Below are 24935 nucleotides of genomic sequence, written 5' to 3' on the forward strand. Positions count from 1 at the left end.
TTGCAATAAAATAATTATGCAAATACACGGATGGGTGAAGATTACTCGAAGAGAAAACAACAAGAGATTTGGCGAGATGTGTGACGCGGCGCTGCCATGTTTCTCAACCCCTCTGGTGGGAGAAAGCAACCACAGTGGGACAGTGTGGAAAGCCTGGTGGGAGGTGATGCTGTACTGTAAAGGATGAGTTGCAGTGTTGTATACTGATGATAGGTGAAGGAAAATGTTAGGAAAAGTTTAATCATTTCAAACAAATCCATGCACTTATTTGCTAAAATACAGGAAATTCTGTTTGTACAGTGCTTTCAGTGTCATTGCAGTTCTCTGTTCAGGTGCTGTTTTGTTCCTACTTATTTAAATTTTGAGTGTTTTTTTTTTTCTCTCCAGTCATTTTTTTTTTTTATGCAAGCATCCTTAAAAAAACTGAGATTCAAGTTTAGTCGTCATATGCCATGTACATATTATTCTAAGGCGGTCCTTATCAGCCGTAGCACATGCAGAAGTGCCTAAGTCACACTGCTACGATAGTGCCACAGAAAACTGTTTATATCCAGCATATCTGTCACATTATGAAGCTTCTCAGATTCAATACAAACATTTCAGTCGCTAAAAAGGTTAGAAGTGGCTCTAACCCTCCAGTGTTTAAAAGCCAAACAGATGAGATGTGGTTTGTTTTTGTGCGGTCGGGGCGAGAGATCCACCTGCCGCACTGACTCAGCCTGCTGATGGCCAGAGAGAGGAAGGGATGGAGGAGGAAGTGGTATGTGGGAGTATGAGAGGGGCACAGCAGGCCTGCTGCTCTCAGGGCTGAAGAGCCTGGGAGCGCCAGCCTCCAAACAGAGCCAGCTCTGTTTTCACGAGGACAGACTCCAAGTGGACATGACTGTGCCCTTTGCATTTCCAGTCTCAGGAGTTTCAGAGAGAGAAGTGCCTACTAGTCAGTCAATCTGCCAGAAATAACACCGAAACCAGCAGCAGTCACCTTTGAAACAGAGGAGGCTGGTGGAGATTACACAGAGTGTGTTGACACATTCGAACACTGACAGGATGTCAGTGTTCAAAAGCCTTTTTCTGGACTTTAACACGCCTGTGTTTGGCTGTCATAGCCCGCTGAAGCAGCGCAGGCACAAGTGATATTATACTTTTTTCACTCATTAATTCTGTCAAAACCAAACAAAGGAAGCCATCGACCAGATTGATGCCGAGCAACCTCTGTTGTCTTCAGTGAGGGTTTTACTACATCTCAGTTGGAGGTGGCACCTTGGACAACTGAGAAAATATCAGCTGCAACCTCTATCTTCACCCTGAAGTCCTATTTAACCACAGAGACATGCTTCTGTTTATCACATCAAACATATCTTTGAATGATGCTGGATGACAGGATGTTAGTGAGTGAGGCAAAAGGAAGAGTCAAGCCAATTTCTATGGGAATGATGTTACAGTTGAGGTACTAGCAAAGCATTGTCCAGGGCCCCAAACTCCCACATTTGCAGTGTGTCCGTTGCTTTTTTTGGTTATTTGATTTGTGAATGTGCAACGCCTTGGTACAATAACAAGTGGGTCCTGCATTGTTATGTAATCTGTGGCCTTATCTAGCTCTAAAAACCTTAATTATTTAGATTTATATCACCCTCTCGTGGTATATAATCCGAGATAAAGTGTTTAACCAAATTACTGTACAACAAACTGACTGACATACTGGGATCAGGTAGCATTCCAGTTTATGTGTACTGGTTGGTGTCTGGGTCTCTGGGCAAAATGTCATGAAGTTGCTTGATACTGAGCTGTGTGCACTGGCCTTAATGGAGGCAGCATGGGCCCAACAGCTAGTGTCAACCCCAAACAGGTTAATCCTGCCATCGTTACAGATAGAAATGGTATCGTACCATGTAGGAACTGATCCAAAGTTTGAGTGCGGAGGTGTGGATCAGGTTCAAAGTTTGAGCCCAGTCTCATTTTTTTTTTTTTTTTTTTTTGGAAGATATCTGATCAGGACCTGTTTTAGTAAAACCACTAACATGTCAGGATGAAGCATTGAAGTGTGTTCCCTGTCTCCACTCTGGCTCCAGCCTTTACCCCCTGTTAACTTCTTTCTAGGTTTGGAACAGTATGTCTATTTGTTTGTGTCTCTGTGGAAAGAGGAGGGGGCAAGGTTCAACTGAGCTGGAACCGGCCAGAGATGAGCACCACCTCTCTGAGCCCAAATCATTTCCTTATATCCATAATCCTCCTATCATAGTCAATAACAAACCTTGTTTCCCCTGGCGACTGCCTCCTCCAGTGACAGAAATAGCAGATGAGGTTTGCTGATGAGGTTGAGCATGTTCTTCCTTTGTTTCCAAGGCCTGATTTAGGCCTTAAGCATAACAAAGGCTTTGGTGGTTTTGAAATGCAAACCTGATACCTTGTCGTACACCTCAGGCAGAGCAACCAACGCTAATTCTCTAAACTGAAGCACATTCACTGTCCTTCTGGGCAGGTAGGAGAAGCGGGATGCAGGCTATAACCTGTCAGCAGAGCAGATCACCCCAGAGTCCTCCAAATTACATCCAGTTTCACTCTCCGGCCTAAATCTAAGGCATATGCATAATCCTGACTATAGAGTGCATATCTCAAAACTGAGAGGGTCTCCTTGCAAATGCGGACATGGGGCCCCCTGTGCTCTAGCTGAGGGGTTGGACGGAGGGCGAACCGTGAGGGCGTCTGCTGTGTTCCGGTGTTCTGGGAAAAGGACAGTGCACACAGCTGTGCTCAGGGGGTAAATGCAAAACAAACATGCCTCACACATGCTTCCCCCTCAGCTGTCATGGCTCTGCTTTCAAAGATTCTCCCCCCTCCTCACGACCCACCTCCATACACATTGCACTGTGCCTCTCCCTTTTGCTCACTTCCACCGCGTCCACCGGCTCAAAGCTGCAGTCCCCCATGGCAGGGTCCGAGGCACAGCCGCACGGCCAGCCCGGGAAGGCTTTTTAATTAACACGGAGCCATGTGGAGGCTGAGGACTGCAGGATTGTGTGTCTGGACAGACAGGACCGTCTGTCTTCTAGTTGGTTTAATGTTGACTGTTCTTCTGCACAGTGCGCACAGACATGCTGGCATTCAGTAGCTCAGGTTTACACAATACTGTTTTCACTCTTTCCTGCGTATTTAAGCTGCATTATTCTTGGATTGAAACATCTCCGGCGACGTCCAACAATCACACAAGGATTGTTAATGTAAGATTAGCTTTACCTGAAACGCTTCGTCCTCCTGTATGCTGCGTTACCCATCATCCACTTCTCTCATTTTCTAATACTACTGAAGTCAGGCAATCAGTATAGGAGTAAATATGATAAATATGTGTGCTGATGTGTGCGTGTACATTTTTGTGCATGCAAAATGGATTGAAGTGTTATAAGACTCTCGGAAATGTTACTAATTAGATGTTGTGTTTTATTTTGTGAGACAATTTATCGAGTATTTGAGTGTATGACTTTTTTTTTCATTTGGCGGTACATGGTAAAATTGTATTTCAAGAGTTGTGTTGGTACATTTCTTTTCTTGATATGTAATTCTTATGAGTTTCAGAAGGTTTTTTTTTTTTTTTCCAAGTTTTTGTGGCTTTAAGCGGTCTTTTGAAATGAGTGTATGAATTTACTCATGCTTGTTACATTTTGTGTGTGATTAAAGTACAATAAGTTATTGCACTTCTATTCAGAATCAATATTTGTCATTTAATTTGTTATGAAATGCAATGCATGCCTGACAAGGTTTACACAGCAAAAGCCACAGTGTATAAAGGATAGAATTTCTTGCAAGGTAATGGTGGTTCCTTGTGAAACCACTGTAGCCACACAGTGCAGAGAAAAATCAAGACAACTATTCTATGAGTATTTAAAGGTCACTCGAGTCGCTCCCTGGTTCAAGAAAAGCCTTTCAAATCATCAGCTACAGATATTGCTTGGCCACAACTTGTGTCTGTTGTTAAAAAACCAATGAATTTGCAGTGTCTTATTGCATTGCACCACCCTGCCAAAATATTGTGTCATCCCCATAGTCACATTCTGAAATCCCCACGCATTTCAGTCCCTTTGAAGGGTCTCGAGTGCTGAAATGAGATCGCACAACCCGCAAGAGTATCACACTAATTGAAGTTGACAAAAATACGAACTGCGCCCTTTTGAACTGCTGACATTGAACAGGGTGGATTAGGCAAGCGTATATTAACAACAGGTGACAGGCTGGAGGGAACAGTGGATCGTCCGTGTGACGGAGGGTCCGGACCGTTTGAGATCCGAGTAAAGACAGACGTGAAAAAGGAAAAAGTCTTACGACATCATCTTCCCGTCTCACTCACACATATGTCGATGGAAAAAAAGAGCATTAAAACTGTGAGACATATTATTGTGGTTTTTACTTATGTATTACAAAGTCATATATACACTTAGATACATAAACCCTGTCAAAAAATTTAAAACAATTTCACTGACCGTATGAAAACAATTTAAAAAATGGGGCAAATAAAGACACCACGAGGCAAGACTGCACTGCTCCGAATTCTGAAGCCTAAATACTGGAGCTGGGACAAGAAATGATGACAAGGAAAAAATACAAACACACACAACAGGTATAATATAAAAATAAAAAAACTCCAAAGCATTGCATCGACAGCTTATACACATCTGTTCTGAAAAGTGTGGATGTGGGTAGTGTCCATTATTCACTGTACAGTATGCTTTCAAACACATGGCAAACAAATAATAACTCCTATGCTTGTGCAGTGTTCATACACATAACTCATAATGACTTAGAGGGTGCTTCATTTAGCACCTTTGTTTTTCTTATATATTAATATAATGAAAGGCTTGCTCAGGCAGTATAAAATTACAATTCAAGATGTTCCAGTAGCTCTGAATCAGTATTTTAAATCAGCAGTTACTCACTCTAAATAAAAGATTTATGGAACCAGCTTGGTCCAATCTGATTGTGTAAAAATGGACCGTATGTGAAACACTTACTGTACATCATCTGTTAGCCACCACGCTCTGTGCTATCACATTCAATTAACCATTACATAAAGCCCTCATCGATATGTCACTGAATCATGAAATATATATCATGTAAATTAAACATTTATTACTTTTTGTTTTCATACAGTACAGCTAAAAGAATCGGGTCCAGGAAAAAAGAAAATCCTAGTTGGAGCATCATAAATTATGACTATTATACAGCACTGCTGCAAAATACTAATATATACACTGTATACGCTGATTCCAGAGCAGCTGGAGCCAAAAGCGTCCAGCTCCAAAACAGTAACTGTGAGGGACCACAAGCCTCCAATCAGTCAGCCTGTCCATCAAACATTAAACTCAGGGTGTCCCTCCAGTAGCAGTAACATTAGTCTAGACATTAGTAACGGTAAATGTTTGACAATATTTTTCACTTTAAGCCCAATAAACAAATAATTCTCATCACGCTCGTCACCATTCTGACATTTCCACGTCCTCTGTCATTCAAGATCTTAACTTAATGTCCCGCACAGTTCTGCAGAAAACAGGTCACCTGAACCGCAAGGTGACAGGAGCATGTCTCACTTTCGTCTGAATACTGACGTCTTGTTTTAAAGACAATGTTGGTGACAAACCTTGAAGTTTTGAGGCTGTGATGAGGTCCAAGCATCTGTTGCATACTGGTCAGAGGCTGCCGATGTTGGGGAAGCTCTTGAGCTTCTCTGGGAAGTCGTCTTTATAGAGCACTGGGTCTGCACGGTGTTCCACCACCTTCAGAGGCATTGTACCGAAAACTGATGCAAACTTGTTGATACACTCAGATCTAGGGATGAAAACACAACATATTTACTTTAAAAGCAGGCTAAAGATTCATATTTACCTCCTGATTAGTAATGTTTGCAATATATATGGATAAAGTCGTTACCTTTTCTGTCTTTCTAATTATTGTAAGGGCTCCTCTTCCACAAATAAGTTTTTCTTTTCTACATTTTACATCTGTTTTTATCTGTAAACCTGAATTAAATGATTGAGTGTAATGTTAAAGACGTAACTAGAAAGACCGAAAACACACACAAACAAGATTCTACCGTGCTCACTTCACCCAAGATTTCCAACACAGAGCACCATACCTCTCCACCATGTGTGTCTGATCCAGGGACAGTCCATCAATGGCAGTGCACTCCGGGCACTTGAACTTTTTCCTGGGCGTCACCTAAACAGAAGCAGCACAAAGTCACATCAGTCATGTCAGCTCACTTTAGCTGTTTGTTAGACCTCAGCAGGCCAGACAGAAGCTAATAGACTGTCCGGTCTGATGAAATAAGTCTGTGACATAATGCGAGAACTTCTGTCAGGCACACTGTGGGGAAACATGTCTGAATTCTCATCAGTGGAGCTGGAGAGAGATGATGTATGGCTTTCCTCTGTCACATCTAGTACACCCCCACCCCCACCCCCCCGACACATGCCTGCACCAGACGCTCTGAACCTGTGAACGTATGTGTGTGTAGAAGAATGTGAGAGACCCCGAGAGGAAGACAGACCGGGTTAGAGAGGGTGAGTTTTTTCTGAAGTAACCTGTAGGAGATACGGTGGGAGGTGGGAGCGCGGGTGCAGGTGTAGGGAAGTGTGCAGCTTGTGATTTGATGGCAGGGTGTGCGTGAGCCCTGGTGAGCTTAGGAAAACATACTCTAAGGGGGAGTGCCAGTGAGTGACACCCAGATAAGGGAGGTTAAGGCCGGCTTTAGTTCAGGCCCCTGCACCTGGGCACAGTCAGCGTGGATGGGAGGAGGGAGAGGCAGTGAAGGGTGAGAGCTGATCAAACCCAGGGATGCTGGTCTGCCCTGTCAGACTTCAGTCTCCCCCCAGCGAGTATAAAGCACCCAGGCCAGCCAGAGCTATGAATGTACCTTTATGGGGGCTTTGCCTGTGATGTTCGCCACCAGGAAGTTCATGGCAATATCTTCACAGTTCATGTGAGCGTCCACCCAGTTCTTGATGTCTCCTGGCATCTTGTATGTGTACAAATAGTTGAAGTACTGGAATGGAAACAAATGATTACAAGGTGTCGCACAGATATACTGCAGACATGTTTATGTACAATAATGCAAACACTGTTTGACCCAAGAGTATGTAGGAGGAACCACTGCTCTAGGATTTGCTTTGAACTGACGTGAGTGTGTGAGGTTTAAGTAGAAGCGAGATAACCTTGCTCCCCCCACGACGCTCTGCTCATCTATCACTGTTATCTTCTTGCCTGAAATCCTGCACATGTCCATAACAGAAGTCTACTGGAAATTCTCTAATCCTTTCTGCAAACATATTGTTTAATTTGATTTCCAGACCTTCTCAGAATTTGTTCTGTGTGCATCATCATGAAGTTAAAGGTCTAACATCCATGAGCAGCTCTGAGGGCAGAGCTCAAGCAGCCAAAATGGCTTCATTTCAGCCAGAATCTCCCGAGTCACCTTGTGGTAGAAGGCGGCTCCAGTTAGGACCATGGACACCTCGTTGGTCCACTCTGACTCATACTTCCACTTCCCCATTTCATGGTCCCAGAGGTGCAGCCGGCCTGGGTAGCCCACCAGCCTGTCTGGGAACTCCCTCCATACCTGGAGCAGGACAGAAGATCAGACATTTTCAGGTGAACTGAACTAACATGAGAACTGATAGCTGATAGGCTAAACGATGAATGATTAGGGGGGTGTTCAAAATTTAGCCTTAGAGTTCAAAGAGCTTTGTCTGAGCCAAAAATCACACCGAAGAGTCAAATTACAACATTTTAGGTAGAAGTATCTTTAATGACTGGCTGAATGTCTTTCCACTGCAAGCAAGAAGCACTGTCATCTATTCAGACGGACAGCTCCTCTATCCCGTCTGCAATTCCACGTCATTATCCTTAAACTGAGCACAATTTTATCAAATGGTTTCTAAATGGATTCAGGTGAGTGTGCCGGGCTAAGGGTTGCCGGGCAGGTATGCGGGCATGGAAAGCATCAGCCCTCGACCTGTCATCATTCTTCACACATCAAACACATTCAGCAGGCAGTCAAATCCCCATCTAGCAGGAAAAGGAGACTGTAATCTCCCTGAATGACTTTAAACACTGGGATCAACTTGAAATGGTGTCCTGTTGGACTTGCCAGCAGAGAAAGGATGGGAAAGCATGTCAAGGTTTTGGAATGGGGGGGGGGGGTACCTCGTAGCCAAACTGCAGTTCATCAGATGTCAGCATGATGATGTCATCATCGATGGCCAGCACAGCTTCTGTCTCGATCTCGTCATAGGGGAAGAAGCGGTTACTCAGCTTGTTCTCTTTGGTTCGCACGACTTTGAGAGGAACACCGATCTTCGGCCAAAGAGACTCTGCCAAACAAACAATACAATAATAGCAACCACATTTCCATGTTTGTACACAAAGATACAGAGCTGAAACAATTCCGATGATTGATCATAACATCCACATTGTAAGTGGTAGAAATTTTGATGGTTAATTGTTGTTGTTTCTCAAGAAAAAACTGCATCAATTTGCTGGTGCAAGCTTTTCAAATGTGAAGAATCTTTGTATTTCGGACTGTTGTGCAGACAAAATAATCCATTTGCAAATGTGATGGGCATTTTCACTTCTCTCCCCCCCACATCTTTCATTTCAATTCATTGAGAAAATAATCTGCAACCCAACTGATTGGAAATAATTTTCAGTTGCAGACATACATCGATACATATATACAGTATGTGACACTACAATAACACTTGTTTCATACAGTTTTAGGGGTTGCACAAGATGATAAATATGGCCGCACTATCATAGCCTTATGATGAGTGAGGAGTTGTGATGTTATTTACCACTGAGAGAAATATCTGAAGTTTGTCCTGGCAGTGGAAAATAGTGCTCTGGGAGTTCACTTCACTCACTGACTCGTATCGCTACGCTAACCTCAAGCACGTGCAGATCCAACCACATAAAGACTCTTCATGAGGCATCAACAGAGTGCTTTTTTCAGGCCAGCGTTTCAGGGATCTTGGGCAGTGTCCATGGCACGGACTACGGCACAGACAGATCACACACAGAATGTGTCCCCTCATTAAAGGGCTAACTGGAGCCTGGCAGCCTATAAGAAGAGCTCCAGGTCCTCCTAACCACGTCTGAGGTCTCCTGTCAAAAGCTATTGTCAGGAAAAGTGCTATGTTAAATAGCCAGAGTTTCTTCTTTCACTCTGTCCATGTTGCTGTCATCCCTTCTTTTATTTCCAAGGTTGGAAAGACAGTAGGACGGAGGGAATTATTGGCCATTATCTGAATTTTAAAACTTGAGCTCCAGATTGACATAAAACGCAGCTGCTGTTATTTCTTTTGGGACTTCTGCAACTGGATTCAACAACCGACAAAACAAAATTGCATGGAATGAAAAATAATCTACGACTGCAATAATTGTCGCTGTGTGGCAGTTCATCTCAGCTGCTGTACAGATACAAGAAATCATTTATAAAAACACATAAATACTGAAAGCAGGTCAAGACACTTTAATAAACGTAACGTAAATTAAGTCTGTTTTAAAGCGTAATCCTCCGACTCACGAACACTCAACACAATATGATAGATTGTGTAATACAGAAACAACAAACAACATAAAAAACCCATTATGTTACTAGGTCAGAGCACTGCCTTAAAATAATCCAGGAGGAAGGAAAAATAGAAGCCTGTAAACACATCAGATCAAGGCTTGGTGTGAATGGGGAAGAAATCTGCCTTCATACTGGACTGAGCCCCGTGAGTCTGACCCGTCAATGGCCCCTTGTTAATTCTAATGGGTCACAAAGCTCCAGCCAGGCGCCGCTGATGCCTCTAATGAAAAGGCAACTCACAGCCACGAGGGAGCACTTCAAAGTCCTCTCATTACTTCATTACATTGGCCAACTCTTACAGCAGCAGGACCGATATAATTCCTGGTCCAGAACACTCTTTCGTCTCTCTTAGCTCTTCGTTGGGTAAGGCGCGATTAACTGTCATGTACTTAATTGCAGTATTAAGGCAAATAATTAGAATGCAAGGTGAAATAAATAACCATTAAATGAGAGCTTACTATGACACATCTCTAATGGACTACAACTGATGATGAAGAGTAATGAGAGGCAGAAAGAAACAGAGGGACAGACAGGTAAATGGTGTGACGGCTTCTTCAGATGCTCAGGGTACTGAGTACTGAGTGAAGTATTAACATCTCAGTTCAACAGCACAACAAACAACAGCCTCAACCTTCACAAAGGCCAGATTTATTGCAGGGTTGTTGCGTTAGACTGCATTGATTTTTACCTAATAGATGGCAACTGAGAGTATTTTCAACTACATCTCTTGGAAAGCTTCATGAACTTTCTTATTTCTGATGAGAATCTGTGATACTCACCCTCAGGAGGACTCTTGTTCTGGTTATTCCACACCACCAGCAGCTTAGCCAAGCTAGGCACCTTGGAGATTTCTGTGATGACCCGGAAAAGACTCTCAACACGATCATAGGTCAGCACCACTGCTGTGAACCCAGGTGCCCTCGGTGGGATGAGTGGCAGGAAGAGAGGGCTGTTCACGCTGGACCACTTCTGCACAAGAAACAAAGAAAAAACATCTTTGTTCATCTATTTTCACTTCCAAGAAAAGCTACTGTAGAGCTCGCTTCATGTCTTCTGTGTCAACCCCTGTCTGTCATGTTTTCCATGATTTAATACACTATAGCAGCGCTTCACTGGACAGTGAGGTCACCTGCAGTAATTTCCAGATGATGGTTTTTATTATTCAGCAAGAATCATCCAATAATGTGTCTCGGGGGCTAACCGAGGCAGAAGACAGAGTGCCAAAAGCCTCCAGCAAGAAAGCCAAGTAAACCCGACAGAAGCATTAATACAGAAGCACAAGAAAGACCGCGAAGGGGTTTGCAAACAAGACAGGTTGGCTACCCTTTTGTATCTACTGCTCCTGTGATGCTATTATGAGGGGTCTTGTGGGATGTAGACAAACAGGGTGGGATAGAGAGGAGGAAGGGAGAAATAAGGAGCAGTGAAGGAGTGGAGTCTGCCAGGGAGTGAACTGTGGCCATCGACCATCAATGTGGAACTTGGCTTTTCTGTCACTGCTCCCCTTTAAAATGGCTCGTTAACCCTGGGAGCCGCACTGACTTCAGCTTAGATCGAGTGACACTGTTAAATGCACGAAGCCAGAGGAGAGTTTTCTGAGGGTATGTGTGTGCTAAATACTAAACTTTGAAATTACACAGAGTCATTTGGATTAGAAGAGACAAGTAGAGTTAGTCTGTGTGCAAACAATGTTTTTTTTTTCTACTGAGGTTGTTCTCTCAAGCGAAATAAAAAGCCCTAGCTTTCATTCACAAACATGTGCTGTGCATGTACTACAACGCTAGCAACTATAGCAGCATCAGGGTTAATAAGCTCGATAAAAGTCTTCAAAGTCTCCAAAAATGTTCCACCCCGGTTACAGTGACACTCAGCCTGAGGAGGGCAAACAGAGCATATCTCAATCTGTGGCTACATATAAACCCTGTTTCTCCTCTGGTCCCAGGTGGCCACACAGTGAATATGTGGCTCCTTCCACAGCATCAACACAAGTCTGTCAACAGAGACACAGCAACTGCCTTTTACACAACATCAGTCACTCCTCCACCAATAAAAAGTCACTTTATTGGCAAGTGGAAACTTCCTTGTGGTCATTCTCACATTGTCAAACAAGCGGAGCGGGAAATAATTAAACTAACACATATACGCAGCACAGATGCGTTGAAGCAGAATAAAAGAGGCAGAGACCACTTTAGTCATTTGTCAAACAGAATTAGTTAGATGAAAAGAAAGCCACAGCTCAACATGTCACCAGCAGATCTGAAGGAGTTAATACTTTGTATGTACACTAAAAAGAAGACTTGTATCTTGTTATTTGAACTGCTTGAGTGGTTCTTCACTTAACTTAGACACTAGATAAAATGACCACAGTGGTGGTAGAATTAATCTAAACTTTAAATTTATTGCTAATTAAGCTGCAACACAAGATAAAATACATGTCATTAGAATTAGGATGGTGGTGTTTCTATTATTTTAACTCTACTTCAGCAGGTTAAAGTGCTGCCTTTGAGTGTTAAGGGTATTTGAAGTATTCACATCCACGGTGAGTGACCAGAGTCGGACTCGAACTCCTTTTTACCTGGAAGTGATTAGGTCTAATAAACTTTATGGTGCACGGTTAATCAGATGTGCATGTAAACACCCTCAAAGTAAAGCTGAAGGTCATAGCATTTTTCTTTTAAAATCTAACGTGCAGGAAAACAAAAAATGTCCAAATTCTTGCAAAGTGTACAGTGACTTTTAAACAAACTAGTGATCAAATAAGATTTTCATATGCCCAGGTGCCAATAACCACAATTTTTTTTTTAAACTCTGACAATGTTGAAAGACTAAGATGCTTCAATTCCTGTAATGTATAAACTTTACAAGTATGCGTACTATTTACAACTCCCAAACAAAAAGCAGCTTGTCCCCTTTTCTGAAACCCCCCTTCCAAAGGCACGAGCAATCCTTGGAAATGTGCTTTCAATTACCAGCCTAAAGACTACAGGAGGAGAGGGGGAAAAAATGTCTGCCTGATTTATTTAGTGCTCTGTGCAAGTTCTTCTCACCATCCATTCACTGAATCCATCGAGAAAACACTTCATCTCCCATCGAAGGCAGGAACGGCCAGAGGTCTGTACCCTGACGCAATTAACCTCCTCTGGCTCTGGACAAACCATGAGACCTGAGTGATACTGATAGATTGGACTGTGGGTTGAACGCTCTGACAAAACATTTTGACATAAGTGGGCAATGTCAAGTATAACTGCTGATTAACAAGCTACCTGCTCAGAGAAAAAACAGGCAACCAGAGTGAGCAGCTGCTTGACCATAAACCTATTAATTCTGAACGACTGCACAGACACGACTCAGAGCGCTTCATGTTTACACACTGATTGTGACTGCCACCTTTCTAACGTTAGCATTTCAGTGGATCTCCTTGTATCTAGATACTTGCAGACATTTGACAGAATCAAAGACACTATTATGTAGAATAAACAATTAATCAAAATGTGCAACATCCAAATCATAAAGGTAAAAAGTGTTAAAATATATGATTATAAATGAAGCACTGCAGGGCTACAGAGATGCTCCAGCCTACGAATTCATTTTTTTTTAAGTGAAAAATTATTCGTATTAACACCATGACTCACATCGCTCTCACAAAATCTCTCAAAATAATCGCAATCTGATCTTTTTTTTTTTTTGCATATTGTTAAGCCCAACTATCATTATGCATCTACGCACATGCTCACATGAACAGGCCTCTACCCCACAGGCTGAGGATGGTGGAGACTCTAGATCAGACCAGGCTGATTAATAACTCCTGAGAGATAGTCGCCCAGCCAAGCTGTCTGCAGCCACAAACTCCCACAACCGCAGGGACGCTAAACACACACACCATTCTTCACATCCAGCGTACTCTCTACAAACACAATGACTCAGACATGCAGGAACTTATTTTTCACCACAACGGAGGCATCCTCCTAGTGCAGAACTGCTGACACAAACTGGCTGCCTCAGAGCTAGCTGGGTGTATACCAAACTATGAAGCGCTGCATGTGTGGCGCTTCAGAAAGAGTGAAGGCATCTACTGTCACTCTGCCACAGAGGCTTTGATTTACAAGGCACAGGAGAGTGGAGAAGCTTATGTGGCACTGTGAGCGTCTGTACGGTCATGGCTGCGTTCTGGATGGCCGTCATTCACATGTCTCCAATAAAAAGACTTGTAGGAATACAGCTGAGTGTCTCAGCACAGGCTGTATAGATTATTTAACTGTTGGTCAGAAGAGAACAGCCTTCAGGACATAGACAGAGCTAAATAATGGACAGTTTTGAAAGACCAATGGAAGTTTAAGACACAATAATGTAACAAATAATCTTGTTCAATGGCTAAATGTTAGAAATACTGAAATGCACATGAACAACGAATCTACACAGTTACATACCACCACAGGTGGATTGTTCCACTGCTCGTAGGTGCGTGCAGCATATGGGTAGATGCGGTCATTGATGATCTGGAGCGTTGTTAAGCCAATAGCCTTCATGGAGCTGAAGTAGGCCTCCCAGAACCAGCGTGCCTAAAATGTAAACAGAAAAACAAAAAAAGGCAAAAAAGAGCAAACAAAAACATGTTTAGAGGATCAACATTATGCTGCATATTTCATAAAATGTATATCAAGCAAACATATTCAACTTTCAGAGCTGAGCGGTCGTACAGAATTGGATATTTACATTGATTGATGAAAATACAAACAACAACAATAATGCAATGTAATGTAATAATCATCATCAACACATGCTGCATACAGCTGTAAGAAATTAAAAAATCCTGCTATTGCTTCCAGAATTAGTCACCGTAATGGAATTATCAATAAAAATAATTCTGTGTCTGTACTGAAGACAACGACAATGTTTACATGAACAACATACATAACTGACCTCAACTTGAATAAGATGGTATTTCATTGTATTGAACTGCCATGTTCTTGCTTTTAACTCAGTTTTGGTATTTTTATGACATGATATGCCATTACATGACAGAAGATAATGTACCAGTATGAAGTCATAACTGTAAAATCCAGATTCTTTCCCCTCCGGTCCAAGTCTTAAAAGACTATTTTGCAGCCCTCTCCAGCCTCCTGACCTTCAACAACTCTTCTTCTGAGGCTTTCTAAAATTTCTTTTGACGGTGCCTGTTTCACTTCAACAGATCTCTGATGTGAAAAGCAGACTTTAATGATAACTGAACTCTTAACCCATAACTTAATGTTATCACACTGGCTGCAGGAATACCAAACTCAAAAAAGCAGTTAGCTTCAGTCTTTTCGGCCAAGGCGGAAAACGCGGAAGAGAGTACCTGTCCTGTACACTGAATTTGGTTATTCAGATAGTTTGTTTAAGCTCCAACCGCGTTACGGTCAAGATGCAGAGAAGAAGAAATTCAAAGGGATCTTGATCTCTTTTTCTCTTTTTATACTATGACACATGAAAGTTATAATGAATTGATCAATCTAGAATAGTGCTACTGACCATGACACATGTGGCTGACCTTCTTGCCCCCTGCAGGCCCCTATTCTCTTAAGCAACTTCAAGGGACAGTTCAGAGGCAAGAGACGCCTATAAGAGTTAATGACGCTTCAAACAACACTGTCTCCTGCCAGGAGGCACCGCGTTAGACTGAGCCGACTCCACCCCACCAGCTCCTCAATGACCCACATTTCCGGAGGAAGAGGATGTGAATATTTGAGTGTTTGAGCTAAGTTTCTATCTCGTGTGATGTGTGTATTGTTAGCTAATGTTAAACAAAGACAGTCCTTCGTGGCACGTGAACATGTGACCATTACCTAAATCACCCATGTTTGAGTATGGGACAGAGCTTTGGAGATGTAAAACAACACAAAAACAGCGTTTATTTTTATAGAGCGGGTGAGGAGAATCCAAAAAGACTTTCTAATCTCAGGGGGGAATCCCAACGGCCCATAAATCAACCAGTGATGAAAGTTTCTTTTCTGACCGGGAGGAGGCAAAAAGCAAACTGTGCTGGCCCGAGGGCCCGTCCCACCACCCTCCACCCTCTCACAGCGCCTGCAGGAATTTTTATGAGCAGGGAAGAAGAGACAGCGTTGCAAGAGAGGAAGAGAAAACCGTACACCATCTTCCAACTGCAGCATCTATCCTATAGCCTTCATCTTGTTTGTTTTACCAATGAGCAAAGACGTGTAGTAGTACAAATACTGCAGCTCTGGCCTATTCAGCCCATGAGCTAACCAAAATTTATTTCACCAATAAAATGCAAATTAAGATTAAAGCAACTGTGACTGTAGATCTGCTGCAAACATTGAGAAATAAAGCAAACAATCCCGAGAGAGTCAGATCCAAAATATACTCCTCTGTGAGTCAAATGCAACAGTCACCTGATGTGACGCTTGGTTAAACCCAAATTATCTTATTTCCTTCTAGTTTAGAGAACTCCCCAGCACCTCTCCCTGTTTTGTTGTTTAAAATGGTTAAATGAAGGTCGAAGAGATGATCAGAAACATGTTACAGTAGTCTGCATCACGTTTTTTTTTTTTGTTTTTTTTTTTTTTTTTAATCAGTGGAAGTTGTCAAGTGCCTGACAGATGATTCAACCTATAGACCAGAATTGGCAGCCAGTGAGCTGTGGACAGAACCAGGCAATCATTAGTGTTTTTGACATAATCAAAAACAGCAGCGAGACCAAGTCCGCTTCAATCATGTGAGCTGCTCACTGGGAATATTATTTTGCTCGAGATTTATTAGCACTTTACTTTTAACTGTGATCAAAACATTTCTGCACACGCACATACACACACATCTTGTTAATAATAATTATTCGGTCTCCGAGGTGTAAATCAATCCTTGCTAGGACGGCTACAGTAAAAACGAGCAGGACTTTGGCTCTAGAGGACCACGATGACTGTAGAGCACTGCTTTAGCTGCAGGTTTCATGTGGGATTACACAGTCGTGGTGCTCGTGAGCCCCATGGTTTCCTGGATTACAGACTACCCCACCGACAGATCATAGTTTGTGTGGCTCCAAACATTCTGCAGTGAGACTGCACTGTGCCCGACTCAAGCTTTTCACTTCAGATTTCATATTTAACTTTGGGCTGTGATAACTTATGTATAGGAGAATTGGTTGACAGTTCAAAGATATCAAATCTGCAATTCTAGTAAACTTACAGATCTGTTATTATATTTCTGACTGACGAAAAGGAAACTGACACCTGACATCATCTTGGCTAACTGTTCAGTTCTGTATGAGGGGACACAGGTAAAAAAAAAAGGATTGAAGAGAAGCAGGCAGCATGGAGGTGAGAGGAGAGTAGACAGACTTGACATATTCTATAAATCAGCTGCAGAGAGCAGACTGTTGTGCATGGTGGAGTGCTGGGGGACTACAACAAAGTTGGGAAGACAAGTAGGATCCGCAGACTACAAGAAAAAAGATGCTTGTCAGGTTGGAGCAGAGTAACGGAGGAAAGGACAAGGAGGAAGTTGAAATCCATCCCCGCCGCCCCCTTCATATATTCTAATTTAATAATAAAATGGATTTGGCTGTGCTAATCTAATAACAGTCTGAAGTGTATGTGTCATATTTTGAGGGTATGACCCAAACAAGGCTCATGGGAGTCAGCACACAAACATGGGCTCAGTGGTTATCATCTCACAGCTGTTTAGTATGTGGCCTTTTAATATGTGACCTAAATGGATGCCATTACATCATCTCAAATTTGAAAATGAGTTGTGCTGTCTGAACCGAGTCTGCTGACTATTGATGGAAGCTCAACAGTAGTCCATCACAATTTGACCTGGTCTTTAATACAGTTAACCGAAAGCTGCGTCCATGCAGGATGAACTGAAACTGCAGCGCCACTCGTGATGTTAATGTTACTCTGTGATAGCTAAGAAAAACAACAACAAAAAAAAACTACATGTATCTGTGTGAAATAAAAACACACTTGACCTGCCAGACAGGCAATTGATGAATATGAGTGAAAACTAATTTGAGGGCTTGGAGCAGCTGTTGTTTTATTGATCTCTCATCTCTGACTTTTAAAAGGAACAACAATAATTTATGTTGACAAGAACTGAAACTATACTAAATAGGTATGTTATTGCTGTTGATTTTTTGCATTTCCTTTGAGGTAAGACTGCATCTCTTCCTGTTAATACCTCAGTAAGGACAAAAGTCAGTCTATATGGGAACATAGACACACTGTGAAAGAGAGGGCTGCTGAGCCCTCTGCTGGCAGAACTAATGAAACACACCAACTCAACCAAACCAAAAAATAAATCAATGTTTACTCTTTCCCAGAATAACTGTTTGAAGAAATCAGATTCTCAGGAAGCATAAAAATGTTTTCCCACAATGACTAGAATTTAAATGATCCCATCTTTTACATCAGGGAGGCTGGAGGGCACTTGCCAGGACAAACTAACTGAGGAGCGATGCTGCATATATGACACTGTCAAGAGAAATATTAATCTATCATGTCCATTTATGACAGATTTGGAGAAATAACCTTTCAAAATAACAGCATATTATGTCTCTTTTCAGTACAGTAAACCTGCATGATTCTTCTGATAAACTGTACATATAAATAGACCCATGCAATTCAATGTTGTTTTTATGCAACAGCACTTTTTCAAGTGCAGTTCAGCATTTGGCGTTGGTTGTTTTTCTCACAAGAATATTGGCAATAGCATTTGTATTGTAGGCAGTAGTATTTTTATAATCTGTACATAATGTACATATGCAGTTGATTCTTTATTCTTTATCCTGTATCCTCCTTATCTTGACCCTTCCATGCCACTGTTTTATCTTATGTTATCATAAGTCAATTTAATTGCCTCTGAATATTACTGTGCTTGTAAATGACTGTTTTCTACTGTGTTGTGACTATGATTACAATTCTGTATGACTGATCCTGCTTATTTGTTGCAACAAATCATCTGACTTCCCTTGAGCCATGCTCGGTAATTGTATTTGAGTGAGTGATGGGATGCTCTTATTCCTCAAGTGTGTCTCTGAGAGCTTTGAGAGCTCTGATAGGAGTTACTGGAAATACGTCACACACGAAGGCACTTGACCACTCACAAGTACTGTAAATACGGATATTGGGACAGACCCATTATCTTCAAGAGTTTAATCCACGTGGCGAAAACAATCTTTTAACGTTGGGTTTTTAATAGGAAGTGCTCTGGAGGCCCATTAGGCACACGACTGCCTGTCTGGTAAAAATCCCCCATAAACACCTAGTTCTTATTTGATGCAGCCCATTTATAAAAAAATCAAGCTCTTCTAAAGTGACTTTATCTGCTCAATGACAGATTTGACCTCATGTCAAACCTTGACTGAACAGTGCACCTGCTCTGAATAATCTCTCACACATCCCACCTCTATAAATAATGTAAAATAAACACAAAGTGTTCATGGGGATTTTTATCAGGTAAGAAGCAAAGTAAAGTATCCAACGGGGCCAACAGAGCACAAAATGTGGCACAGTCTCTTCAATATCATACCTGTGGCCAAGTTCCTTTTCTATGTGTAGCAAGACAGACAGGACTTCTTCATTCATTATGAAGTATTAAATGAAGCCAATTCACATTAAATAAATTAATTTTCTTTTCCATAAAAGACAACATTTTGATCACCATTACATTCCTACAAACTTCAATCATCGTTTACTGACTAAAGAACTGTATGATTATTTCAATATACATCAATGTGCTGACAGGACAGCACACTTTGATGTTTTTAGCGTGGGTTTAGAACGTGACCTGTTACCAACAACATACAGTATACAGTGGTGTACCATTAGTTTCACCTAATTCAAAGCAAAATTACGCCTGTAGAGAAAAGTCCCGGACAAAAACCAACTTAAAGCCAATTCAGTCCATCTGTAGAGCATCAGAGCAGGCAGAGGACTACTGTGGATATCAATATAGCCATGCTACCAAGTTAGCTGTGAGCTACACACAGCAGAATACCCCCACACAACAACCCCTTCCTTGCCCTCCCCCACCTCACGAGCAGGCCACGTTTTTGAGCTTGTCTGATGTAATCCAACCCCAAGCTTGTCTTTGAGCCTTTGGCCTAAATGTCTGTTTGGCCAGTATAATTACTAAATGGACTAGAGTTGATATAAGAGAATGAGGAGCAGCTGAAGTGGTGCACGTCTCTCATAGCTGCTTTCACTTTTGTTTATTGTGGCTCAATGCAGATATGAAATGGAAAGAGAGAGTGAGCCGTCTTCTGTGAATTTCACTCAAGCTAAAATCAACATAGCTGAGTCTTCTGAAAGCTTTTTAAAATCTAGACTGAGCAAAGGAGGAAATTCAAACTTATAAAGAGCGAGGGCGGCATCCAAATTTCTGTCTTTCGCACATCACATAAAATTAGTTTTGGCTTACATTGACTTGAGTGATCGGTTGGTTGGTGCAGGCACATGTCAGACGTGACATGCAATTGCTCTGAACAACCTCTGACCACCATCCATATCAAGCTGAGCTCTCAAAGAGCAACTAAACGTAAGGCACTTCAATTGTTCTGAGAGATGTTTTCTCTTCAGTTAAGACACTGTGACTGTTACCTGTCTCTGCATCTCTTCAACTTGTCTGTGAGGAATACTCTTTAGGATGGTGTACATCTCTGATAGCTTCTCCTCTGGAATAACCACAGATGCCCTTTGTAGAAACACAAGCATTAAGTTAGTCAACTGAAAATGGTCAAACTGTCAAAACATTATCTTGTTGTTCAGTTGCACAGTGACTTTAGCAGACCTTTTCCAGTCAAGCACTTCAGAAAAGGGCAGAATGTAGGAGTCAGCGAGGATGACGGGGACACAGCCAGCCTGCAGCACATCGCTGAGGGCAGCCTGACCCAATCGTGCCCCCCGCAAAACCACACAGAAAGAAGACTCCTGTAGAGACACATTAGGTCACATTAGTTCGCAAACTAACTATGACGAGGCTGTATTGATCCATTCCACACTGTAAACTTCTTCATGAACCAAGGAACATTATAGGAACTTAAACTGCAATTTGACCAAATTAATCTGTTTTTAATGCAGTTGTGCTCCCCACCTGCAAGATCTGAGGGTAGTCATACACCTGCCCCTTGCAGCAGCGTTTCCGTGCAGAGGCAGCACCCTGAGAGAGGTTGCTACACTTGTCCAGAAGGAGCAATGCTTCACCATTTTCTTCCTTCAAGCGCTCCACTTCAGCACGGTACTCACGGTGAATGGCAGTTTGAGAGGACAGAATAAAGTAGCGCCGTGGCCTGGAGGAATGGAGACAGGAGATACGCCATCAGTTATCAAGGCATACTTTATACTGCTGACTATAATTAGTCAGGGACAAGGCCAGAAAGTGTTGAAAAACCACAATTAATTTTATTGCATTTAGAAGTCCTCTGTAAATATCACACATCATTATGTTCCCTTAGAGTACTGTCTGTGGTTAAGCTGTTGTGGATAAATTAGGTAAAGTGACTGTAATTTGGTCATGATGCACGACTCAAACAAGGTAATGAGAGTTAATGGGCTCACCCCGGCTGTCTCTCAGGCAGCTCAACATCTGCAGAAAGGGGGCTGTACACTGGGATGCTGACATCATAACCTTGTCGGTAGGTCCATGTAGAGAAACCTCCTCCAGCAAGCAGCGCTCTGAAACAAATGGATCAGGATTGTAGCAACGCTTCAGTTCAGCACACTGGGGAGTCTAACAGTCATGAGCTACAGAAACATATTAAAAATGCAAATTAATTCATTAGTTCTTTTGCTTCCAATGAGCACTTTTGCACCCAACAACGCTGATGTGAGACATGAAATGAAATCAAACAAGGCTTAGTGCCCTGGGTAAAAGATCTCATATAGTCCACTGAGTGATGAAATGTATTTTGGATTTTGTTCTGCTCTCAGGCAAGGTGAACATAAAGTGGAGACACAGTCAGCCACACACACCTGGTTCTGATGAGGCTCCATGCCAAATGGACTCCAGCTGGATGAGCCCAGGAAATTCCTTGCAGCTAAAGATAGTGTTCATTGTCTCAAGGCTGCGTGTTCACAAACCCAACCTCTTCCATCCACAACCATCACTCTAGCCTGCAGAACATCTTGAGACGCACCGGCTCTTCGCTGGTAAATACAACCAGATGAAACGTCTCCTCAAGGCCTCTTAAAAATATGTTATCTCCCAATTGCTTGTAAATATCTCTTTCATCTTCATTAAATGATTATTTTTAACACTTTGCGCATGGCTGCAGTTATGGTAAATGCTACTTAAGACTGCATAATCCATTGAAATGAATTTCATTTGTCCCAGAAACAGAATATACTTTACATAAAGAAATGTATCCTTTTGATTTTGTGCCTGCTTGTTGGAAGTTGCTGACAGGAATCCTGAAAACATGAATCCTTACAACATGCTTCCCTCCTGTCTAGTATTTTGAATGAAGTTTTCAATTTTAGATCATATTTAGGCTGAAGAATTCTGAACTGACTGTCGTAGTGCATCAGCTGATTCACACTTTTTGGCGGTGACTTTTTGATTCTGCACATTTTCTTTTTTTTGACTATAAGAAGCATGCAAAGTGAATATCATTTGAACATACTAAGACATTGTGAAAGGGAAACATTATTGGTAATTTTAGATTTCATTATGACTCAGATTATAATGAAGGCATTCTTGAATATTAGGGTAGCTTTTTAGATGCACTGTAGCTACCTGTCTCTGGGCACATCCAAGGCAGTGTTGTAGTCTGGGGGGCCTCCAGGTAACATGTTGAAAAGTAGGTGATTCATCCCTCTGTCCCATCTATCAAAACACACAGTAATTATTAATAATTAATAATATTTGAGTTAATTAACAGAATACTTCAACAAAGAAAATCAAAATGACTTGATTTCCCTGTTTCATACCAAAAAAACCTTTGGTTTGTTGGCCACTTTGGGTCCTGGTGACATATCCATCTTATGTGGCCATTATTTCTGGCATTTCAGGACATAAATGATAAATATATACATCAATATATTATTTGGTATTTGATAAATGGTGATGCGACTGTAAATAAATCCTCTGGGAGTGAAAAAGTTACATTTGAGCGCTAACACCAATGACAACAACACAGAGACAAGAGAGGGACTCAACCACATGGTCAAAACTCAGTGTTTCTTTTTCATGATGGGGTCTTGTTTAAACGTTTACCTGGGTAGCATTGACAGAGCCTGGGCGGTCTCTCTGATACGCAGGGAGTTCTGATTCAGCACATCAATAGACGGGATAAAAAGACAAGCCCTGGTGACATCATCAGTGTAAAAGTCACTGTCAGAGATGGCACTGAGCAGATCATTGTACTCCCGGGACAGTCCAGTGCTGCTGATGGGGACGCCCAATTCATCCACAAACTTCTGCAGAGGGTAGATGTAGACCTACAACAGCATCCATTTCAACAATGGGTCATAATGTTACACAAAAAAACACAGCAAAATATTGAAGGGATATGCTTAATTTGTTAATGCTCAGTGATGTGAGGGCCCATACCTTGATCCTGTTCTTAGGATTGTAGCCACATCTGTACACATCAAAGCAGGTGTGCATTCGACAGCTGAGGTCGCCCCTCTCAGGAATGGGACTGGAGACAGGCAGGCGGACCAGAGGTGCGTCGTGAACACTTCGCTTATCGAGGGTCCAGTCGGCTGCGGACTCAATGGAGTGGGGCCAGAACTGAAACATCCCCGTGGCGATAAGTCCAAGCAGCACCACTGAGAAGAGGGTGATGTAGTAGATGCGGTGCTTGGTTTTCATCCGCGGGATAAGAGCGGGGCCCCGCGAGCTGTATTTCCCAGAGGTATACATGCCTGATACCTCTCTCTCTCTCCAATCAGGGTCTGTAAAGACAGGTGTCTGATCAATGACAGATCAAGTACAGCCCAGTCTGCCTAACGCGCAAAACAATCTGTTACGGCCTGTAACGTCACTTCACAGAACGATAATTACGATCACAAGTTTCCCAAAATCTCAGTATTTTTTCAATGTCTCTGCTGTCAACATGAATAGTTGCACATCAAAAAAAAAAAAAAAACATTTTAACCGCTACCGAGCATTATGTCACCAGCGTAAAAAACAAAATACTTGTCCTGACGCGTGGAAAAAACCTTACATGTTGTAGAGCTAATGGTGAATTAAAAACGTGCTCTGCCAGCGCAACGATGACTATCTATTTTATCTTAAATTCACTCGGAAGCTAACTTGGCTAACCTCAGCTAACGTAGTGGTTAGCTAAAACAGCTGTGTAAACATTCATGCTAAGTTAGCTCTCTAACGTTAACTGACATTATTAAACGTAATAAAATGATTGAAAAAACACAGTTGTCTAACGTTATATGTATGTTTTACCCACCAAGACGTTTCAAGGAATGAGGCTCGACAATTCGGTCTTAATTCATGGCAAAAGTAAGAAAACAGGCTACACTTCTAGATACAGTATTAATGCTAATCTAACAGCAAGCTAACCCTAGCGCTCCAGGATATCGGTCACTGACTTCCGGAAGTCATTCTTCTTCGTTTCTGGCATTTACTTTTGTGACTCAGGAGGTAAATACTTTGCTTCCCTCTAGTGGATATGGAGGCACACGAAAATATTTTACCAATTCACAACTTTTGGTGCAGACGCTTCTTTCACTGTTTACAAAAACATTTGGCAGTTGAAATCCTGTGGGAGGGAAAAAAAGGCCCACTAACTTACATTTCTCTGAACTTTCAACCACACCTCAAGGTCTTCCTCAATGGTTTGTCAAACTAGCTACTGATTATGAGATTTTTGGACCGATGAGTTGTGCCACGAACATATATTTAATCTAAATTCAAGAATAACTCCTTCTCTCTGACATTTAATTAGAAAGTATGTGCTGGTACAGCCAGTGTAGATACTGGATGTATATATATACGGTGGTTGTCAAGTATAAATCATTCCATCCCATGACAGCATGAATCTCTCCTTGGACTCCAGACAAAATAAGAAGCACATGCAGTAAAACTACTATAGTATTAAATACAACAGGTTTTACAGGTTTCTACTGCAAGTCATGTTGTTGTAATTCAAGTAGGTGCAGATCTATCAGATCTGCCAGATCGGCACTGTCTGAAGCTGAGGAATGATCACAGATATCACAAACAGCTTACTGTTGGTCATCTATGAATAAACAAATAAACACATTGATAAAATGCCTACAGGCGATTTTGAGTTGTTTGTTTTGTATTTGCTGATGCTGCACAAGTTTTTTTTTTTTTGTGTGTGTGTGTGTGGAGAGCA

At 41.9% G+C, this 24935-nt stretch overlaps 1 protein-coding gene across 2 annotated transcripts; it reads right to left on the bottom strand.

The window, feature by feature from the left end:
• Positions 1-4372: 4372 nt before the first annotated feature.
• ext2 (exostosin glycosyltransferase 2) lies at positions 4373-24162 on the bottom strand. 2 transcript variants are annotated; one of them, XM_076729144.1, is made up of 15 exons: positions 24024-24162; positions 23165-23511; positions 22829-23052; positions 22349-22438; positions 21172-21288; positions 20708-20903; positions 20405-20544; positions 20215-20308; positions 14044-14175; positions 10396-10585; positions 8191-8357; positions 7460-7603; positions 6902-7030; positions 6122-6204; positions 4373-5814 (listed from the first exon to the last, which is right to left on the bottom strand). In XM_076729144.1, the coding sequence occupies exons 2-15, from the start codon at positions 23477-23479 to the stop codon at positions 5676-5678; spliced, it is 2160 nt and encodes a 719-aa protein (XP_076585259.1). In that variant the 5' UTR covers positions 23480-23511; positions 24024-24162; the 3' UTR covers positions 4373-5675. The 2 variants fall into 2 exon arrangements, with proteins under 2 accessions (XP_076585259.1, XP_076585268.1); XM_076729153.1 differs by having other exon boundaries at positions 24020-24119.
• Between the last annotated feature and the right edge of the window lie 773 nt (positions 24163-24935).

Source organism: Chaetodon auriga, chromosome 1 (genome assembly GCF_051107435.1).
Source record: "Chaetodon auriga isolate fChaAug3 chromosome 1, fChaAug3.hap1, whole genome shotgun sequence".
Classification (NCBI taxonomy): Eukaryota; Metazoa; Chordata; class Actinopteri; order Chaetodontiformes; family Chaetodontidae; genus Chaetodon; species Chaetodon auriga.

What these genes read in the sequence shown, in the direction of transcription:
- ext2 (XM_076729144.1), bottom strand. Translation starts at nt 23,479, where the DNA reads ATGTATACCTCTGGGAAATACAGCTCGCGGGGCCCCGCTCTTATCCCG. An exon ending in GAACAAGAGTCCTCCTGAGG is followed by an intron (nt 8,358 to 10,395) that starts GTGAGTATCACA and finishes TTTGTTTGGCAG; the next exon opens with AGTCTCTTTGGCCGAAGATC. An exon ending in CAGACACACATGGTGGAGAG is followed by an intron (nt 5,815 to 6,121) that starts GTATGGTGCTCT and finishes TTTCATCCCTAG; the next exon opens with ATCTGAGTGTATCAACAAGT.